Here is a 22,354-nt window from a genome sequence, read left to right on the forward strand (position 1 = left end):
TGAGGGAAGAAGTTAAAAAGCACCATGAGGAAGCAGATCCAGATTGCGCAACGCCCTGTGGACAACAAATCAGCGGCATGGAAGACCATTCAAGGTTAGACGGTATTCATGATGTAACGATAATATGCAGTATGTGGACCTGCTTCCGATTTTGATTCCAAGAAGTACATGGTCAGAAGAGACATCTTTGTGATAATCAGGAATATTTACATAGGGACTGTGTATTGGACGGTAACAGTCACTGGTAACTTCTCCAGGGGTGATAATAGCAATGTGGTTTTATGAGGAACTGTCTACATTTTTAGAGATCTAATGTAAAATGTGTTGAGGCAGAACAACGATGACTTCTAGGATTTGATTTAAAATATTTCAACAGCACAACAAAAAAGCAAGAAGTTAAACGATGGCATCCCTCATCCCTTGTCCAAGTCCACCCACCTTGTGTTTTATTGGTGAATACCAGTGGTATCCGCTCATGTGCTTAAGTTGGACATCCGAGAATCATTACTGATTCTCTGTACCTCAGCCTCCACTTACAGTCAAATGTAGAGTTTTGTCAGTTGTATCTCTTCAGTAGTCCTCAGATTCTTTCCTCTCCCCCCAAACTCCATCTGCCTTACACAATTTTAGTCCACAGTTTCTACAATGACTTCCAAGTTGGTCTCTTGGCCTGCAGTCTCCTCTTGCATAGTCTCCAACCATTGGAACCTAGGGATTTTTCTGAAATGCAAACGTAACCATGTCAGTGCGTACAAAACACCTTCTGTAGTCTGGCTTGTGAGCACCGTCCAGCCCCATGTCTTGAACTGTCACCTTGAACTCCGTGCCTGAAACACTGAACCTTACTACAGATCCTCACAAAGTGCAGTGTGGATGGCCTGTTCCAGTTATGACAGAGCAGATGATACGGGACATGTCCTGCCACCACTGATAATTATGAAACTGGAAAAGAAATATATGAAGTAACTGTTTTTAGGTATTAGTACGACGTAGGACTGCCATCCCTAAAGAAGGAGAAAGACATGAGGCAGACCCCACACGGAGCCCCAGCAGAGAGTGGAGGTTTTCCTGGGCAGAAGAAACAGATTCTGATGTGTCTGGAATTTGCAAAGCAGGGTACACAGAGGAAAGAGCCACAAAAAACGGGTCCCAGACATCGGCACACCAGTTCCCTCAAAGTCCCTGGCCAAATCCAAAGCTGCTCATGGACAGAGCAAAACTCCAAGAGACGTGCTCAGAGCCCTGAGTGGGGAACAAACATTTCATGAGTAGTGCCGTGCTGGAAAGATGATAGATTTCTGACCTAGGCAGACCGGTGAAAACCCTAAGCATTCAGCTGAGACCCCAGAAAGGCCATTCCTGAGGGGTGAGGACTAGAAGAAAAGCTAAAATAGGTCTACCCTAACAAAGTCGAAAGCTACACCTCACCAAAACCAACGTGGTCCATCAGTAGATTAATTGCTTGTCAAAACAAAACATACAACAGTGTCAGGAGAAATACACAAGACAGTCCGTAGCCCCTATGTCATAGCATTCATAATGTTCAACAAAGGATAAAAAAATAATAAGCTGTAAAACAAGAAAATATCACCTTAATCCAGAAAAAATCAATAGAAATAGACCCACAGATGAGCCATCTATTGGAATAATTATAAATAATTATTATAAATAGTTCAGGACTTTATGAAAAATATAAACAAACATTGGAAGATAGGACAATTTCACTAAATAATTGGAAATTTCAAAAAATGAAGTTATGAACAAGAATACAGTATCTGAAATGCTTAATTCCTGGATAAACCAGTGGGAAAAAGATCAGTGAAATTGAAGATGGAGTCACTTGAAATTATCGAAACTTAAGCAGAGGGAAAAAAGGGAATTAAAAAAAGTGAATCCAAAGACCTGTGGAACAAAATCAAGAAGTTGAATAAACATGTAATTTGATCCCCAGAAAAGAGAAAACAGAGTTAGAAAAACTTGTGAAAATATCCCTAAAAATTTTCCAAAATTAATTAAAGATTTATCAATCTTCAGATCCGAGAAGTTCTGAAAACCCCAAGCAGGACACAAAGGAAACTACATGTAAGCCCATCATAGTCAAATTGCTGAAAACCAAAGATAATGAGAAAACCTTAAGCGGCTAAATAGAAAACACACAGATTTCGCATCAGCTTGCTCACCAGAAACAATGGAAGTCAGAAAACAATGACATTTTAAAATAAGTGTTGAAGGACAAAAACACTTCTCATTTTTTCAGCTGGCTGTCCCTGAACCACTTGTTTAGGTTAAGCGTCCTTCCTGTGAAAAATGGGGCTCCCCTGTCATAGTACTTGCTTAATTATGGGTCTCATCTCATGATTATAACCTCCGTATGGACCGACTAGTCTTATGCTTAACATTGTGACTCGACCCGTGGCAGAGTAAGTTGCTCATATTAAGTGATGGATACTATTCTCTAAGTGAATAAAAAAGACTGTATTTAATTTATAAAATGATGGCCCGCATCCATGAAATATGAAATGAGCTAAAATTATTTAGGAACATTATATGCATACTTTACAGAAACTAAGCTTTCTAAAAGGCAAAAAAACAATACGGTAACTATTTCTTACGGTGAATTAATGTGTATATGATTTTCAGTGACCATGAAGATAACCTATGTAGCTTACAAAAAGCAACAATTTGGATTAAGGGTATATTCAAGGAAAATTTCTCTGACTATGGTAAAAGTTAAGGGCTAAGTTATCACATGTATGAGTTAGATACAACTTCATTAGAGCTATTCTACTTAATAAGACAGAAAAACTGAAATCTTCAATGATGCTGTTTTCAAAAATAAAGCCTGTCGTTTAGAGGATATAGAAAAGTACTTTTTAAAGGAAAGATACAGAAAGAGAAGGGAACAGCTTGTAAAGCAGCCTTACGGCAACAGGTTGGAGTTGCTGGCCACATCAGCTCGACGGCCCTGGATCGGAGGCCCCGGTTGTCCGTGTAAATTCCAATGCTCCTAAAACATAACAGATATTCAATACTGGAGATCTCAACTGCACAGAGAGCGTCCTCTGGTTGATGTGTAATAAATGACAGTGTAGGGTCATGTGAGTGCAGCATCCTGTATGGAATCCCTTCTCTCCTCAAGGGGTATCTCAGGAATCCTGACTGGAATCCCACACAAAGCTGCTCACTGAAGATGGCCATCCACTGGACACTGGTGGGGATTCGGAGCTCTTTAAATTTTCTATGAGAAATTTCCTTGCTCTGAAACAGCTCATAACAAAAGACTTGGCTCTTCCTTGCTACACAGAGGCATGTACGGGCCCCTTGGCACACTGTTCCAGAAGTCATTGTTTGACACCCTTTGGTTTCCTCCAGCTTGTGAATGTCAGTCTTCCGTCCGTCCAGAGCTGACATGGGGAACAGTTGCACATGGCGACTTCTCCCAGAGATCACTGCAACCGTCTGGCCACAGGGGATGAGTTCAATCTGATGAATCTTCTTCATGTCACCAACACGAATAATTTCTGCACAAATAAATATAAGTCATTTTTAAGTTCAAAATAATCTGTTTGTTTTGAATGTTCTCTCAATTTTACCCAAAGGCAATTGGAAAAGGTCCAATTAAAACGATGTCATGAATCTTAATGTCATTAACTTGAAGGAATTCTTTACAAATAAAATGGCAAGTCACTTTCAAATTAGCAATGTCTTCTTATTTAAAGATTTTTGTAAATGAGGTATAACTGAGGTATGCCATTATCTTAATTTCAGGTGCACAACAGAATGATTCAATATGTGTATATACTGCAAAATGAGCACCACAGTAAGCCTAGTTAACATCCAGCACCCAACATAGTTAACAAAATTTTTGTTCTTATGATGAGAATTTTTAAGATCTACTCCTACTACCTTCTTGGCATATTTCATATATGCAATACAGTATTATTCTCTCTGGTTACCTAGCTATACATTATACTCCCAAGACTCATTCATTTTATTATAACTGGAAGTTTGTGCCTTTTGACCCCATTCATCCATTTTGCACCCTCCCTCCCCCACTTCTAGCAAACACCTTTCTGTTCTCCATTTTCTATGAGCATCTTTTGTGTGTGTGTGTGTGTGTGTGTGTGTAGTTTCGCTTGGTTTTTTGCTTGTTTAGATTCCACATATAACTGCCATCATACAGCATTTGTCTCTGTCTGATTTATTTCACTTAGCTTAGTACCCTCAAGGTCTGTCCATGATCACAAATGGAAAGGTGTTCTTTTTTTGGGGGGGGGGGGGGAACCCTCACTATTTCTTTTTTTTTTATTTTTTTATTTTACAAATAGTTTATTGTCAAATTGGTTTCCATATATCACCCAGTGCTCATCCCCACAAGTGCCCTCCTCTTTTTTGGCTAAATAATATTCCATTGTGTATGTATACCACACTTTTTATACATCCATCCACTGATGGACATTTAGGTTGTTTCCATATCTTGGTTATTATAAATAAATCTGCAGTGAACTTTTCTAGTTAGTGATTTTGTTTTCTTTGGATAAATGGCCAGAACTAGAATTGCTAGGTCATATGGGAGTTCTATTTATAATTTTTTGAGGAACTTCCCATTCTGTTTTTCATAGTGGCTGAGCTGAATAACATTCCCAGCAACAGAGTACAAGAGTTCTCTTTTCTCCACATCTTGCGACCGCTTTTTATTCCTAATCTTTCTAATAGGCATTCTAACATTTAGGAAGTGATCTATCATAGTTTTTATTTGCATTGCCCTGATGATTAGGGGTGCTAAGCATTGTTGCATGTTCCTATTGGCTGTTGATATGTCTTTTCTGGGGAAAATCTGTCTCTTCAAATCCTTTGACCGTTTTTTAATCTGATTGGAGGGTTTTTTGTTTTTTTTTTGGCTATTGAGATGTGTGATTTTTTAAATATATATTTTAGATATTAACCCTGAACCAGATGTGACTTTGCAAATATTTTCTCTCATTCAGTAAGCTGCCTTTTAATTTTCTTGAAAATGAAGCCATTTGAAAGTTAGTTTCCTTCACTGTAAGAAGAATGTTTTCTTATTTTTAAATTCTGTCCCAATTATTAGTCCAAAGGATCTAAGTCAGGTTCTAGTTAAATCACAGACCTAATGTCAGGATGAATATGTTTGAGAGGTATAGAAAAGGAGAGGAGGGAAGGATCAGAGATCAAAAATCACTTAGGTAAAAAAGAAAGTAATTATTCCAAAAGTAATATAATTACCTTAATAATAAAATTAATGTATTAAGCATAATTAATGTAAATGAGTTGAATTGTTATTTATTTACTTATTTTATTAAGTAACCATAATAAACCCAAGATTCTAGGCAGTAGGGCAAACACCACTCAAGGTCCAACAATTGGAAACATGCTACTTTTTTAGGGGAAAAAATATCCTTTTTTCTGGCATTAAGTTGATCCTTTATCACACAAATACGTGTTGAGTGGCTACTACATGCCAGGCGCTCTTTAAGTGCGTGGAGTGCAGTGGCCACACACAAAGAGACCAGTTCCTGCTCTCATGCTGGACACCTGGTGGATCCTTCTCGGGCCTCCTCAGGACTGTGTCACCCACACAGCGCGGAAGGCCTTCAACGCGGAGCACAGCTGATGGACCTGTGGTTTCGTTCTCCTCAGCTAAGCCACCACTGGCAGACATTCAAGCGGACAGCAGTAGGGAATGGCTCTGTTCGACTTGACATCTAGTCCCCGTTCCTCCAGGAAATACTCAATTATATGTTCTTACTCATTGTGCCGCCCATGTAACAGTGGGGGGAGAGGCGGAACCAAGCAGAATATACTGTGTTTTCTTTTGTGTCCCACTGGGAAGATGGTAAACTGAGTTCTTACAGGGGACTTCTTATATAAAGGCACCTGTGAAGATATTTAGACTCGGGGGGATTATGGATCTCTGGGTATTAGAAGAGTCATCATTTGACTTGAAAAAACATCAGCCAGGGGCACCTGAGGGGCTCAGTCAGTTAAGGGTCCAACTTCGGCTCAGGTCATGATGTCATGGCTTGTGAGTTCGAGCCCAAGTCGGGCTCTGTGCTGACAGCTCAGAGCCTGGAGCCTGAAGCCTGTTTTGGATTCTGTGTCTCCCTCTCTCTCTGCCCCTCCCCTGCTTGTGTTCTGTCTCTCTCTCAAAAATAAATAAACATTAAAAAAATCCTTTGAAAACACATCAAACCAGACCTGGAACATTTATTTTACAGAGAAAAGAGAATAAATCTGGTATTGTTACTAGAGTAAAGATTCTCCTTACCATCTATAGTGACATGTACAACAAATAAGCCTTCTTCATTTCCTAGAGCAATTCTTTTGTGATCTGTATTTAAGACATAAATATAGATATCAAGGATTTTAGGGTGTGAACGTTAAGTAAAGCAATTAAAGTAAACTGGACAAATTTATCAATATTGAAAAATTTAGAAGTCAAATTAGATACACATTCAGCATATATAAAAATGAAAACATAGTAAGAATAATTAATTTGCATTATTTTTCTTCCAGATTACAGAAGTAAAAATAAAACGACTTTTTCTCAATAGAAATATCATTATAAAGTTTATGAATACTTGAATAAAGAATGATACTTAAGTAATGATACATTCTATAACTTGCTATAAGTACCTAACTGTCTCATGAATGAAAAAAATTTCTAATTGGATTTGCTGGTGCTCTTGGCCTGAACTGTAACAGCACTGGGGTGTGTGTACGAACACAGCCTCAACTCAAACTCCTAGTGCAAAGATAGCACTTATAAGCGAATGCCTGAATACAAAGCACAGACCTGCACGTGTATCAACTCACTTGATGCTGTAGAGAACTGAAAAGCAGGCAGCATCTGCATTTAACACGAGTATAGTAGGAGCGGGTTCTATGTTACATAGCACTAAGTGGCAAAGTGGCTCTATTTCAGAAGAAATAATGTTTGGGAGACGAAAGTATTCTGTTTATTGAATACCGATCTTAGCAATCTGTTCATCGGCTCACTTGTTTCTCATTTATTTATTGAGTACTGGGAATACAGATATGAAAGTCTCCATCCTCAAGGTAGGTAGTTCACAGTTACTACGCAGGGCCACACTGCTGGTGTGATACCCTGGGAGCCAGAGGGATTTGGGAACTCAGAACTAATCAGACCCAACAAAGGTATCACTGTGTGTACATTAAAGAAACATCGGGGTGCTTGGGTGGCTCAGTCGGTTAAGCGTCCGACTTTGGCTCAGGTCATGATCTCACAGTTTGTGGGTTCGGACCCCGTGTCGGGCTCTGTGCTGACACCTATCTCAGAGCCTGGAGCCTGTTTCAGATTATGTGTCTCCCTCTCTTTCTGACCCTCCCTTGCTCATGCTGCCTCTCTCAGAAATAAATAAAACATTTTTAAAAATTAAAAAAAAAAAAGAAAAAAGAAACATCATTTTACTCAGGACCTGGGGAACCATCATGTAATCAAATATATTCATATTTTTGCTGGGTAGTAACGGGCAGGTGGGTTGGGTGGAGGGAGACCTCCGACAGCCTCAGTCAGGCAGGTTTTGCTGACCAATGGGTTGTGAATAAAGTTACGGTTTTCAGAGCTGGATCTGGAGGTTGTGGTGAGGCATAGACCTCCGGCATAAATGTTGTAAGTCCATACCTATGATTGCAGCCGTCTGGGTGGTTTTGATCAGGGGCAGACTGCTGTCATAAGCCTCTCTGAAGACATAGACTGAGCGGTCTCGACAGTGACTTTTTCTGAGCATCTTGTGCAAGTCACTCAGCACTCCCACCCACTCACACTTGTCATCCTCGCTGTCTGCTAGGATTGGCACTGAGTACCTATTGCCAGGCACCGAGAGCTGGGAAGCTGTGACCTGCAATGATTTAAGGAATGTCTCAGTTATAAGGAAGCGGAACTCTTGATGCCAGCTGTTGAGCATTTTTCATCAAACTCATCACTGGTGATGACACTTCTAATACTGTCACCCTCTTCCTGGTTAGTAGAATAAATGATGTCAGCATCAGAACCCGGGCCAGAAATGAAATGTCAGAATCACTTCTATCGTGATCCTGCTAAAAATACTCAGTACTCCAATAATCCTGTGCTTCTGCAGTGACAATAGTTACCATCGACTGAGCATTGATTCTGTACCAGGAACTGCTCTAAGAAATGTATGTGTGTTAATTGATTTAATCCCCACGGAAAACTCAGCAGGTGGACACCACTATTCTGTCCATTTACAGGTGAGAAGCCAGGCACTGCAGGGAAAACTGCTGACAGTCTGTAGCCAGAGCTCCCACGCTGAGCCTCTCTGCTTCTTCAATTCTAGACACAGCTTTGCACCTTTTGATAAACATCTTAATTGCAATCAGGCAATGGGTCTTAATTGCAGTCATCATAATCAGCGTTGACATTATGCAGCATTCAGGGACCCTTTGTTGTTAAGTCACAAATACTCAGAAGTACTTTGCTTTCCTGGCTGCTATGTGCCTATGACTTACATCATTACTAGTAAATGACAAAATTTAAATTTAAAAATGTATACTTAGCCTAGCAGCACTCAAAATTTATAGGTAGGATTTCTTTTGTAAGCATCAGCAGTGGCGTGATTCCCGCGTCATCAGCCAGTGCCCAATGACCAGGTCCGTTGGCAGGGTTTCTGGGTGGCTGGGTAGAGTCTAGATAGATTTCTACCCCAGGACTACGGAACTAGGAACTTGCAGCCTGTGTTAACTACGAGACTCATGGGTTGACTATAAGCACCTGGGTCACCAGGGGACAGCAGGCCTTTGTTTCCTTTGTCACTTTATAGGTAAAGAATCACTTCCAGAATCACTTCAGTTTTTATATGAATTTTAAACAGTGGGGTGTGTATTTCTTAAGAGATTGCAAAATGCGGCACGCCTGGGTGGCTCAGTCGGTTGTGTCCGACTTCAGCTTAAGTCATGATCTCACGGTTGGTGAGTCCGAGCCCCGCGTCGGGCTCTGTGCTGACAGCTCTGAGCCTCGAGCCTGTTTCAGATGCTGTGTCTCCCTCTCTCTCTACTCCTTCCCTACTCACACTCTTTCTTTCTCTCTCTCAAAAATAAACATTAAAAAGATTAAAAAAGAGAGATTGCAAAATGCATCCCTCCTTGATTTTTTAATGTTGTACTCTTGGTTTGAATTTGAATTGACTTAAAAGGTTGCTTCAGAGGAAACTATTTTACAAAGTGCTCTGGTTTCAGAAGCGGCACATTCATGCTACTGCACAATGAACTGTGGTTGGTCATGATGACCTTGAAGAAGGTCATCCTTCTTTCTCTGTCACTGTGTTTTCCCTCTGTGCTCACACTCCCAATACCATTCTGCTTTGTAAGCTTCTCCTGTTTTCAGCTATAAACCTGACATCTGTCCTGTTACCTTCTGGTAGAATGAATGGACCCCCTCGGGAACATTTGCATTTTAAGGCATAGATTTAACTGTAGGATGAAAAGAGTGTGGCTTAGGTAAAGAGCTCTTTACATTATCCCCAAATAGGAATAGGGCCATAGGTTTATTGTGGCAGGCGGAAGGTAGAAAGGGGGACGTGATCCCTGGGCACTTCTGAAATCTCCACCTCCAGTGACCTTGAGCAGCACAAGGAGCTTTGACCCCCTACAGACAGGCGAGAAAGGAGGGAAACCAAATGTGCAGCCAGGAGAGCCGTGGTAGCCTGTGTGCTTACTTTAAACATGCGGGGCATTTCCTTTCTCCTTACAGGGATAGAATCGGAGGGCCAGACCGAAGTGACAGAGAATGCTCCATCCCTGGAAGAGAAGCAGGACACCGAAAGTGAATACAGTCACCTGAAAGTGAGTAAAGCAGTATATAAACATGATCCTCAATTTTGATGTCATTGATTTTCTGTATTCTTTTCCGGAGTAACCGAGAGTAACCAGAGCAGCGTATCAGCAGTGCTTGGCCAGCAGCAATTCTTAGAAAAGCCAAGAAAACTCAGGCTGGCCCCAATTCGGACAGTCCTCATGGACTGAAACAGCACCGCCTGACTGACTCCAAAGCCACGGCCAGATCAGCTCACAGGATAGATTTTTTACATGTTCCTAAGGTGTACTTGACGTGTAATACACTGCACATAATTAAAATGACAATTAGGAAAGTTTCGATGTATGGATACACCTGTGAAAACATCACAATGGGCATAATGAACATGTCTGTTCACCCACAGATGTTTCCTGGGTAATCCGTCCCCTTCCCCAAGCAACCGCCTTAGATTCATTTGAATTTCCTAGCATTTTATATAAATGGAAACATACAATACGTATTTTTTCTGTCTGGTTGCTTTTTCTCAGCATGGTTATCTTGAGACTCATTTGTGTTGTTGCATAGATAAATACTTCATTTCTTTCCATGGGTGAATAATATTCCATACTATGGTTATGCCACAGTATATCCATTCACCCAATAATGGACATTTGGGTTGTTTCAGGTGGGGGCTATTTTAAATAAAGCTGCTATGCATATTCATGTATATCTTCCATGGACATACGGCTTCCATTGGGGAAATACCTGGGAGCAAAGAAACTGGAAGATACAGTAAGTGTCCATTTAATTTTCAAAGAACTGCCAAACTCTTTTCCAAACTGGTTACTTGATTTACAAAGCAGCCTATGAACATTTTCCGTCCCCACATCCTCCCAACCCTGGAAACGGTCACTTCAGCCTTTCTTGTGGGTGTGTAGTGGTACCTCATGGTGGTTTCGTTTCAACTTCCCTGATAACTGACGGTGTCGAGCATCTGGGCATGTGCTTACTTGCATGTGTCTATCTTCTCTGTTGAAGCGTCTTTTCAAATTCTTTGCCCATTTGTTAAAAATTGAGCTATTTGTTCTCTTCTTATTGGGTGTTAAGAATTCTTTCTACGTGTCGGACAGAAGCCCTGGTCCGGTGTTTGATTTGCCCCCACTCCGCGGCTTCGGTCATCGCCCTAGTAGTGCGTCTCAGGAGCTAAAGTTCTGAAGCTTGAGCAAGTCGAATTTACCAATTAGACTTTTGTGTGTTGTGCTTTGGCGTTGTTTCTAAGAATTCTTTGTCTTATCCGAGATCAGAAAGGCTTTCTCCTGTGTTGGCTTTTGGTACGTTATAGTTTTAGAGTTCATTGGTTCTATGATCCATTTTGAGCTAGCTTTCGTATATGGTAAAACGTATGGACTGAGGTTGTTTTTCTGCGTACAAATATCTAAAATTCCGGTACAATGCACTGGTCTAGGAGCACCTGACTGACTCCAGGGCCACTGCTAGAATTAGAATAAGGGCCAGCACCCTCAGATCAGCTCATTTGATAGATTTTTTTTTAAATGTTACCAAAGTATACTTGATGTATAACATACTGCACGTATTTAATTTTGTAAATGTTCTTATTTATTGTTGAGAGACAGGGACAGAGTGTGAGTGAGGGAGGGGCAAAGAATCCTAAGCAGGCTCCAGGCTCTGAGCTGTCAGCATAGAGCCCGACGCGGGGCTCAAACTCACAGACCGTGAGATCATGACCTGAGCCAAAATCGAACCCTCAACTGACTGAGCCACCCGGGTGCCCCAAAATGCACACATTTAAGATGGACAATTACAACTTGTAGAAAATACTGTATATAGTTGACCTTGAACAATATGGGGGCTTGGGGCACCAACCATCCCTCTGCAGTCAGAAATCCATGTATAAATTTTAACTTCCTTAAAACTTAATTACGAGTAGTCTACTGCTGATTGGAAGCCTTAATGATAACTTAAATAGTAGATAAATACATAGTTTGTATTTTATATGTATTATATACTGTACTCATATGATAAAATAAGCCAGAGGAAAAAAAATGTTACTAAGAAAATCATAAGGAAAAGAAAATACATCTATAGTATACTCTGCTGTGTTCATCAATTTGCGTATAAGTGGACCTGTGCAGTTCAAACCCATGTTGTTCGAAGATCACTTGTCTGTTAATAGAATAGAAAATCCAGAAATATGTACACAAATCCTTTTTGTATATATGTGTACATATGTTTTTGTATATTTGCAAATATATTTTGTATGTATATTATGAAATTTTATATATGTATATATTTCTGGATTTGTTCTTTTTAAAGTTGTTTCTTATAACTCTTTTGCGTTTCCCTGTGACTTTTAGAATTAACTTGTCAGTTTCTACAAAAAATGAAAAAGCCTGTTGGGATTTTGATTAAGATTATGTTGAAATTAGGGACGCCTGGGTGGCTTAGTCAGTTAAGTATCTGACTTTGGCTTGGGTCATGATCTAACGGTTCATGGGTTGGAGCCCCGCATCAGGCTCTGTCCTGACAGCTCGGATTCTGTGTCTCCCTCTCTCTCTCTGCCCATCCCTGGCTCATTCTCTGTCTCTCTCTCAAAAACAAATAGACATTAAAATTTTTTAATTAAGTTTAAAAAATTAAAAATTAAAAATTTTTAAATGATTGTCTTGAAACTATAGATCAATTTTGGCACTCACATTTTTAAAAGATTGACTTTTCCAATGCACAAACACTATGACTCTCCATTTATTTAGGTCTATGTTAAGTTTTTTGTCAATATTTTATAGTTTCAGTGTACAAGTCTTGCACATCTTTTGTCAGATTGATTCCTAACTTTTAATACATTTTGATACTCTTGCAAATGGTATTGCTTATTTAATTTCAATTTCTGATTACTTGTTGCTAGTATAAAGAAGTGCAGTTCCTTTTTCTGTATTGATCATGTATCCTGCAAACTGGCTAAATGCATTTATTCCAATAGCTGTTTTGTAAATTGCAATGGATTTTCTTCATAGATGTTCATTCTGTCTATGAATAATAATGTATCCTTCTTTCCAGCATGGATGTGTTTCATTTCTTTTTCTTCCCTGGCTAGGATTTCCAGTACAATGTTAAATCAGGTCGTGAAAGCAAACATCCTTGTCTTGCTTCTGATCTTAGAGAGGTAGCATTGAGTCCTTTGCCACTAATTATGATGTTACCAGTAGGATTTTCGTAGATACCCTTTATCAAGATGAGGAAGCTCCCTTCTAAGAGTTCATCAAGAATAAGTATGTGATTTTGTCAAATGTGTTCACTGTATCTGTTGACATGATTTTTTTTCATTTGTGAATATAGTAAATTACATTGATTTTGGGATGCTAACCCATCCTTCCTGAGATATACCACACTTGCTCATGATGAACTGTAATTTTTACATAACATTGGATTTGATTTACTACCATTTTGGAAAGACATTTTGCATCTAAGTTCACAAAGAATATTGGTTTGTGGTTTTTTAAATTATTTTTTAAATTTTATTTCATCATGATAAGTGTACTCTTTAATCCCCATCCCCTACTTCCCCGATTCCCCCACCCACGTCCCCTCTGATCACCATCAGTTTGTTCTCTATAGTTCAAAATCTGTTTCTTGGTTTGTCTCTCTCTCTTTTCCTTTGCTCATTGTTTTGTTTCTTAAATTCCATGAGTGAGATCATATGGTATTTGTCTTATTGGACTGAACTTACTTTGCTTCACATTATACTCTCTAGCTCTATCTGTGTTGTTACAAGTGGAAGATTCCATTCCTTTTACAGGTGAATGATATTCCATTAAAATATATATACATCTATACCACATCTTCTTTATATTCTTTGTATATGTTTATATTTATATAAAGGTATATATTATTCCAGTAAATGTGGAATATATTTATATATATATCCATATATGGATATCCATATATGGATATATAGATATATATCCCCCCCATCTTCCTTATCCATTTATCTTTCAATGGATACTTGGGCTGCTTCCATAGTTTGGCTAATTGTAAATAACGCTGCAGTAAACATAGGGGTGCATGTATCTCTTTCAGTAAGTATTTTTGGATAAATACCAAGTACTGCAATTACTGGACTGAAGGGTAGTTCTATTTTTAACTTTTTGAGCAACCTCCATACTGTTTTCCACAGTGGCTGCACTAGTTTGCATTCTCACCAACAATGTAAGATGGTTCCTTCTTCTCCACATCCTTGCCAACACTTGTTTCTTGTATTTTTTATTTTAGGCATTTTCACAGATATAAGGTGATACCTCACTGTAGTTCTTATTTGTATTTCCCTGATGATGAGTGATGTAGAGCCATCTTTTCATGTGTCCATTGGCTGTCTTCTGGATGTCTTTGGAGAAATGTCTGTTCTTGTCTTCTGCCCATTTTTAATTGGATTATTTGATTTAGGGGTATTGAGTTGTATCAGTTCTTTATATATTTTGGATACTAACCCTTTATTGGATGTGTCATTTGTAAATATCTTCTATTCAGTAAATTGCCTTTTAGTTTTGTTGATTGTTTCCTTAGCTGTGCACAGTCTTTATTTTGATGTAGTCCCTAGTTTATTTTTGCTTTTATTTCCCTTGCTTCAGAAGATATATCTAGAAAAAGGTAATTACTATAGCCAGTATCAGAGAAATTATTGCCTATACTCTCTTCAAGGACTTTTATGGTTTCAGGTCTCACATTGAGGACTTTAATTCATTTTGAGTTTATTTTTACAGATGGTGAAAGAAAGTGATCCGCTTTCATTCTTTTGCATGTGGCTGTCCAGTTTCCTCAACACCATTTGTTGAAGAGATAGTCTTTTTCCTGTTGTATACGCATTCCTCTTTTGTCAAAGATTAATTCGCCTTATAATTACAGGTTTATTTGGGGGTTTTCTATTCTGTTGATCTGTGTGTCTGTTTTTTGCCAGTCCCATACTGTTTGAGTTACTGTTGGTTTGTAATATAACTTGAAATCAGGAGCTCTGATAGTTCCAGTTTTTTTTCTTTTTAGAGATTTCTTTGGCTATTTGCGGTCTTTTGTAGTTCCATACACATTTTAGGATTGTTTGTTCTAGTTCTGTGAAAAATGCTGTTGATATTCTGGTAGGATTGCACTAAATCTGTAAATTGCTTTAGGCAGTATAGACATTAAGAGTATTTGGTCTTCAATCCAAGAACATGGATTATCTTTCCATTTTTTTGCATTTTCTGGAGTTACTTTCATTAGTGTTTTATAAGAGTACAGGTCTTTTGCCTCTTTTGTTAAGTTTATTCCTAGCTATTTTATTGTTTTTAGTGCAATTGTAAATGGATTGTGTTTTTAATTTCACTTTCTACTGCAACAGATTTCTGTACATTAATTTTGTATCCTTTGACTTTACTGGATACATTTATCAGTTCCAATAGTTTTCTGCTAGAGTCTTTAGGGTTTTCTATATATAATGTCTTGTCTTCTGGAAATAATGAGAGTTTTACTTCTTCCTTCCCAATTTGGATGCTTTTTATCTCTTTATGTTGCCTAATTGATGTGGCTAGGAATTCCAGTTGTGTGTGAGGCTTCCAGTCTTTTCCATTGACTGTGGTGTTGGCTGTGGGTTTTTCATGTAAGGCTTTTATTCTATTGAGGTATGTTCCCTCTAGATCTACTTTGCATAGGGTTTCCATCATGAATGGGCATTGTACTTTGTCAACTGCTTTCTCTGCATCTATTAAAATGCTCATATGGTTTTTATTCTTTATGTTAGTGATGTGACTTTTCATGTTGATTGTTTTGCAAATACTGAACCACCCTTGCATCCAGGATATAAATCCTACTTGATCGTGGTGTCTGCTTTAATGGGTTGTGGGATTTGGTTTGCTAACATTTTGTTGAGGAATTTTGCATCTATATTCATGAGAGATACTGGCCTGTAATTCTCTTTTTTGTGATGTCTTTATCTGGTGTTGGTATCAGGGTGGTACTGGCCTCATAATGAATTTGGAAGCTTTCCTTCCTCTTGTATTTTTTGGAATAGTTTGAGAAGAATGGTTTGTGCTTTTCTTGTGATGTCTTTGTCTGGCTTTGGAATCAAGGTAGTGAAGGTCCCATAGAATGAGCTGGGAAGTGGTTCCTGCTATTCAGTTTCCTGGAATATTTTATGTAGAATTGACATTATGTGTTTCTTGTATGTTTGATTTTAAAAGTACCTTATGAGGTGCCTGGATGGCTCAGTCTGTTAAGTGTCTGACTTTGGCTCAGGTCATAATCTCACGGTCCATGGGTTTGAGATCCATGTTGGGCTCTGTGCTGACAGCTCAGAGCCTGGAGCCTACTTTGAATTCTGTGTCTCCCTCTCTTTCTGTCTCTATCCTGCTCATGCTCAGTGTCTCTCTCTCTCAAAAATAAACATTAAAATTTTTTAAATAAAAATATCTCAGTGAAACTGTTTGGACTTGGGATTTTTTCTTTGTGGGACAGTGTGTAATTAAAATTCAATTACTGGGGCGCCTGGGCGGCTCAATAGGTTAAGCACCCAACTCTAGACCTCTGCTTAGGTTATGATCTCACAGTTTGTGGGTTTGAGCCCCACATCGGGCTCTGCACTGACAGCACAGAGTCTGCTTGGGATTCTCTCTCTCTCCCTCTCTCTCTCTCTCTGTCCCTCCCTTGCTCATGTGTGTGCACTCTCTCTCTCTCAAAAATAAAAAATGAAAAATGAACGAACGAATGAATAATTACTAGAGCAGGCTTCCCGGACGGCTGGTTGGAACAGGTGCTGTTTTCTCTCACTCTTCAGGTGGTCCTGTCACTGGCCTCTGCTAGTTTCGTAAAGCATGTGTACTGGTCAGTAAGCTGCTGGCTCCTTGAATGAGGTCCTCTCTACGTCCCTGAGGATTTCTCTCTCTCTCTCTCTCTTTTAGCTCCATGTCTTTAACTCTAGGAGTCTACCTGGCTCTTCCTGGGATTCCACTTACTGTACTAGGTACTGGAAAATCTCACAAGGCAATAACTTGAGGCAAATGCAGAGATTACCTCATTTCTTTCCATTTTTCAGGGATCGCTGCCTTTCACTGTCTGAGGTCCAGCACCTTAAATCAGTTCCTTGGTTGTTTCAGAGGGAAAGTTAAAAATGGTCCCTGCTACTCCATTAAACTTTTTTCCTAGTAATCTCTAGACCCAATATGGGGCTCACCCTCACAGTCCCGAGACTGAGTCACGTGTCCTTCTGACTGAGCCGGCCAGGCACCCCAAGGCTCTGTTAACTCCATTTGGGTTGAAAGTAGAAGCCTGCTTGATCCGGCTCACTTGATAATATTCTACTACTTCAACATCTATAACTAACTTATATCTTTCCCCCAATATGCTCATTCTCCATTGTAATCTTACTGCTGTTACCCTTTCTTAGTTTTGTTGACTTAAAAGCCCAGTACCATCTGTTACTGTTACTCTTTTCGCCATTTTCCTTTTTCTGTCACTCACTGTGTCCTGTGAGATCACCTTAGTAGTATTTCTCATGCCCATTCCTTCTTCTGTAATTCCTGCAGCCACCACCTTACCGCAGACTCTCATTCCATCTGGAGACTGGACAATTGGGAGCTGGACTTGTCAACTCCAGCACTGCTCTCACTTCCCATCCCCAACACTAAACACAGACGTGCGCGCGCATGGGCGCACACACACACACACACACACACACACACACACCATCTTATAAAAAAATCTATTGTCTGACTAATCTTTTTAAAGCCAACCCAAGATTATCTGGTTTTCTGTGCCAGTTATTTAAGGGACTATCAAATTTCCGACAAGGGTGACCTTAACTAGTGTGAAGAATATAGACCAGAGTTTGTGGGTAAGAAATCAGAATAAGACAGGACGAATATAGAAGCCCACATAATCCATGATAAGGAGAACATTCAGGCTAAGCGTGCCATCATGGTACAAATGACGCCTCGGGCCACAGGAAGTGATGGGATCATCTAGGGGATGTGCAGAGGGGGAAGAGGAAAGTCCAGGAAAAGATAATCAGATACACTAAGAGGAATGCATAGAGGGGCTTAAGAGATTCAGAACAGACAGGGAGGAGGAGAGAACATATTACTGCATTTCTTTCAACATGATATACTTGCTCCAAGTTCACAGATTCAGCATTATTTAATAATAAACACTCAGAGACATCTGCAAAAATAGTAGAGTAAGGATTTCTGAAGATACTCTTCTTCGTACAAAAAAAAAAAAAATACCCACAGAGAAAAAACAGGATGCTTGGGTGGTTCAGTTGGTTAAGCGTCTGACTTTGGCTCAGGTCATGATTTCGCAGTTTGTGAGTTCGAGCCCCGCATCAGACTCTGTGCTGTGCTGACAGCTCCGAGCCTGGAGCTACTTCAGATTCTGTGTCTCCCTCTCTTTCTGCCCTCCCCTGCTCACACTCTTGCGCTCTCTCTCTCTCTTAAAAATAAACATTAAAAAAGAGAGAGAGAAAACCAATAAAATTCATCAACATCAACTTTACATAACTCCATAAGTTAACTAAAATTCGTATCAATCTGAAGAGATTTATTCAAGAAATACAGCTAAACCTTGGTAAGAATAATTCCCCTTGCCCTGGTCCCGTGCTCCATATTCCAACTCCTCAGTAGCCTAGAAACATGGCAGCCTGCATTTACAGGGTGTCCTACACGCCAGTGGACTTGAGGGAGCAGAAAAGAGAGGAGGAGGGATGAGAAAGAAACCGGTGTATTTGACTTTAACTCAGAGTTCTCCGAGTTTGAAGAATCTATTGCCAAGGGCCACTTACAGAAAACAACTACATGCAAGCATATTAACTACACTGCTGCCTCAGCACTATTTAACAATTGGGGCAAAAGGAAAAAAAAGAGATTAACCAAAAACCCTAGAAAACAAAGATAAGAACTGAGATGTCCATAGGGTCTTTGAAAAGCTCTAACATACTGCTAGGAATCTAGATGTCCATGCACATGTACAGGGCTGTGAACATTCCTAGGGCTGTGCATATACTCAGGAAAGACCTGAGAAGGCTGTAAGGTCTCCCTCCTTGCTGCCTTTAGTGTGTAGATTAATGTTTTACATCAGATTTGGGAAGTTTTCGGCCATTGTTTCTTCCATTATTCTTGAGTAGTTGCGAGGCAGAAAGTGAAGGCTAAGACAGGGTTGCCAGCTGCCTGGCTGAGCACAGGAGGAGTCCCCCAGCGTGCACGCGGGCCTCCAGCAAAGACTGGGAGAGAGACCGGATCCAGGTGTTTATAAAACAAATCTCTGCACAATCACTAGCTGACTATGAAGCTAACAAAGTTGAGACCAGAGACTTCAGTGACCACACATGGCAAAGAAGACTTTGCAGATTAGTTCAGAAAAGTTGCTAAAGAAACGAACGAAAACTACAAGTAGCAACAATAACAAATCCTGGAGAGGAGGTGAAATTTGATTACCAGAGTTGCCAATTTATTTGAAATGTCTGGTTTTTGAGAAAAAATGTTTGACATTCAAAGAAACACAAAAGTATGACCCAATACAAGGGGAAAAAAACAGTAGAAACTGTCCCCTGGGAAGCCCAGATGTTGAATTTACCAGATTTAAATAAACTATTTTAAATACGTTGAAGGCCGAAAAGAAACCGTGTCTAAAAACTAAATTATGTAGATGATGTCTCACCAAATAGAAAATGTTAAGAAATTCAAAATTATAAAAAAAGAACCAAATAGAAATTCTGAAGTTGAAGAATAAAATAACCAAAATGAAAAATTCACTAGAGGGTCTCAAAAATAGATTTGAGTAGGTGGAAGACAAAATCCCTGAACTTGAAGATAGGTCAGTTAATATCCAGTCTGAGAAAAAGAAAGCAGAAAGAATGAAGAAAAGTGAACAGGTTCCCAGAGACCTGTGGGACACGGTAAATAACACTCAGATACACATGATGGGAATCCCGAAGCAAGAGGAGAGACATAAAGGGGGCAGGAAGAGTCATTGGATGAATATCTCAGTAACCTAACTTTCCACCTTAATAAACTAGAAAAGGAAGAAAAAAGTAAATCCAGAATAAGCAGAAGGAGGGAAATTACAAAGAATAGAGTGAAAATTAATAAAACAACATAGAAAAGTAAGAAAATCAAGAAAACCAAAAGTTGTTTCTTTAAAAAGATTAACGAAACTGATAATCCTTTAGCTAAACCAAGAAAAAATGAGAGAAGATTTAATTGCTAAAACCAGAAATGAAAGAGGGAACATAACTAACTCAGAAACTATGAACAATCACATGCCAAAAATAACAACAGCAACGACAACAAACTAAAAGAATAGAACAATTCCTAGAAAACACAAAGTATTAAAGGTAACTCAGGATATGGAAAATCTGAGTAGACTTATAACAAGTAGAGATTAAGATAGTAATCAAAAACTTTCCTGGGGGGCCTGGAGTGGCTCAGTCGTTAAACATCTGACTTCAGCTCAGGTCGTGATCTCACAGTTGATGAGTTTGCGTCCCACATCAGGTGAACTGGAGCCCTGCCTCAGGTGAGCTTGTGCCTCGCTTTGGGTAAATCACAAGCCCTGGGTGAGCCCCACGTTCTCTTTCTCTCTCTCTCTCTCTTACTCTCTCTCTCTCTTTTTGCCCATTGTGGGATCATCCCTTTCTCTCTCTCTCCCTTGCTCACTTGCATCCTCTTTGTCTCTCAGAAAAAAAAAATAAAAAAGTGTCCATAAGTAAAAACTCAACACTAGATGGCTTCCTTGGTGAATTCTACCAGACATATTTAGTATCGATCCTTCACGAACTCTTCCAAAAAATAAAAGAAGAAAGAGTACTTTCCAGCTCATTTGGAAGCCATTATTACCTAATAACAAAACCAGGCAAAAATATCTCAATAAAAGAAAACCGTAGACCAATATTCTGTATTAACACAGATGCAAAACTCCTCAGTAAATTCTAGCAAGTACAATCCGGCAGAAAGTAAAAAAGGTTTACACACCATAACTAAGTGGGATTTATCCCAGGAATAGGTTCTATACCAAATTTATCCCAGGTAAGTTCTATATAAGAAGATCAGTCCTTTAATCCCCCATATTAATAAAGGGAAAAAAACCTATATGATCCCCTCAAAAGACACAGCAAAGGCATTTGTCAAAATCCAACACCCTTTCCAGATAAAAACACTCAACAAACTAGAAATAGAAGGAATTTCCTCAAACTAATAAAGGGCATAAACCATAAAAAGTAATGAAATATTCATACGTGCGACATGGATGGACCCTGAAAACAGTGTGCTCGGTGAAATAAGCCAGTCACAAACTTCACATGTGATTCCATTTATATGAAATGACCTGAGTAGGCAGGTCCATAGAGACAGACACAGACTCACGGTCGCCAGGGGCCCGGGCAAGGGAGGACGTGGAATGACCGCTAATGCGTGTGTTTTCTTTCTGGCGTGATGAACATGTTCTAAATTACACTGTGGCGAGGGTTGTACACCTGTGAGGACACTACAGACCAATCAACTGCACACTTTAAAATGGTGACATTTATGGTATGTGAATTACATTTCACTATAAAGAGTGTCTGATTTTGAGATTTTATTTCTTCTTGGCGCGCATGCCCGCACACACACACACACACACACACACACACAAAGAAAATAACTTTTGACTAAAAAAACTCTTAGAAGTACTCATTGAATTATAATCCATGCCTTAGAGGTGGTGATGCCACCTTCAGGCAAAATCTTCCATTTTGAAGTTTACATGGCAACGGAGAAAATTGGCAACTTTAACATAAAGTAATTTAAGTTACAACACTATTTAAGAAAATATCAGAAGTCATTTTTATTCACTTTTTTTATAGAAAAGAATTCTCTCTTTCAAAGCTCACCTCATGTCAATCACTTGACTCACGACAACGTTGGGTTTTGAGTCTTTCTCTTCATCCATGTTATAAAGGAAGAGTTTGAAGTCACACACTATCGCCAGTGCTCTCTGCCATCCTTTTTTCACCCCTGCTTTCTTTGGGATCTTTAGTTTTGATTAAAAAAAACCCAAAAACAATGTAAGTTAAAACATCAAATACTATCCAATGATTACATGTAAAATTAAAATAATAAACCTGTGTTATAAACCTGTCACTTAGTAAAGGTGGGGAGCAGAGTTGTATAACATAATTGAAATTTTAAAAATCAAGGCAATTCCTTTGAAGACTGAAAATCTCTTGTGAAACTAAGACTGACACCATTTCAGTTAACACTGGAAATTCATTCAAATATTTTCTTCTCTGGTAACATTAAATTCAAATACGGGAACTCCATGCCTCAGATTCAACTCAGATTTTCAGTATTTCTCAAAAAGATCATTTCACTTTTAGTCTCATAATTGGTTATTGCTGACTGGATTGCAAAGTTACTTCATTAGTAGGGATTTCAACACTTGTTCATCACAAGATAAGGCATGAACAGAAAACTCTGGTACACTTAAAAATACCCTATTGGAGGGGCGCCTGGGTGGCTCAGTCCGTTAAACATGTGATTCCTGATCTCA

General features: G+C 39.2%; 1 protein-coding gene across 4 annotated transcripts in view; it reads right to left on the reverse strand.

Moving 5' to 3' along the window:
- LOC144227644 (serine/threonine-protein kinase MRCK alpha-like) overlaps positions 1 to 22,354 on the reverse strand; it is a 64,174-nt gene that overhangs the window by 4,831 nt on the left and 36,989 nt on the right. For 3 of the 4 annotated variants that reach the window (XM_077759317.1, XM_077759316.1, XM_077759315.1), the window contains 5 exons: positions 21,696 to 21,835; positions 9,717 to 9,798; positions 7,667 to 7,883; positions 6,290 to 6,352; positions 2,925 to 3,521 (listed from right to left, as the gene is read on the reverse strand). In XM_077759317.1, coding sequence (XP_077615443.1) covers positions 2,925 to 3,521; positions 6,290 to 6,352; positions 7,667 to 7,883; positions 9,717 to 9,798; positions 21,696 to 21,835 — 1,099 coding nt within the window. The remainder of the gene's footprint in view (positions 1 to 2,924; positions 3,522 to 6,289; positions 6,353 to 7,666; positions 7,884 to 9,716; positions 9,799 to 21,695; positions 21,836 to 22,354) is intronic. The other variant, XM_077759318.1, reaches the window with a different exon arrangement.

Source organism: Crocuta crocuta, unplaced genomic scaffold (genome assembly GCF_008692635.1).
Source record: "Crocuta crocuta isolate KB4526 unplaced genomic scaffold, BGI_CrCroc_1.0 scaffold41, whole genome shotgun sequence".
Classification (NCBI taxonomy): Eukaryota; Metazoa; Chordata; class Mammalia; order Carnivora; family Hyaenidae; genus Crocuta; species Crocuta crocuta.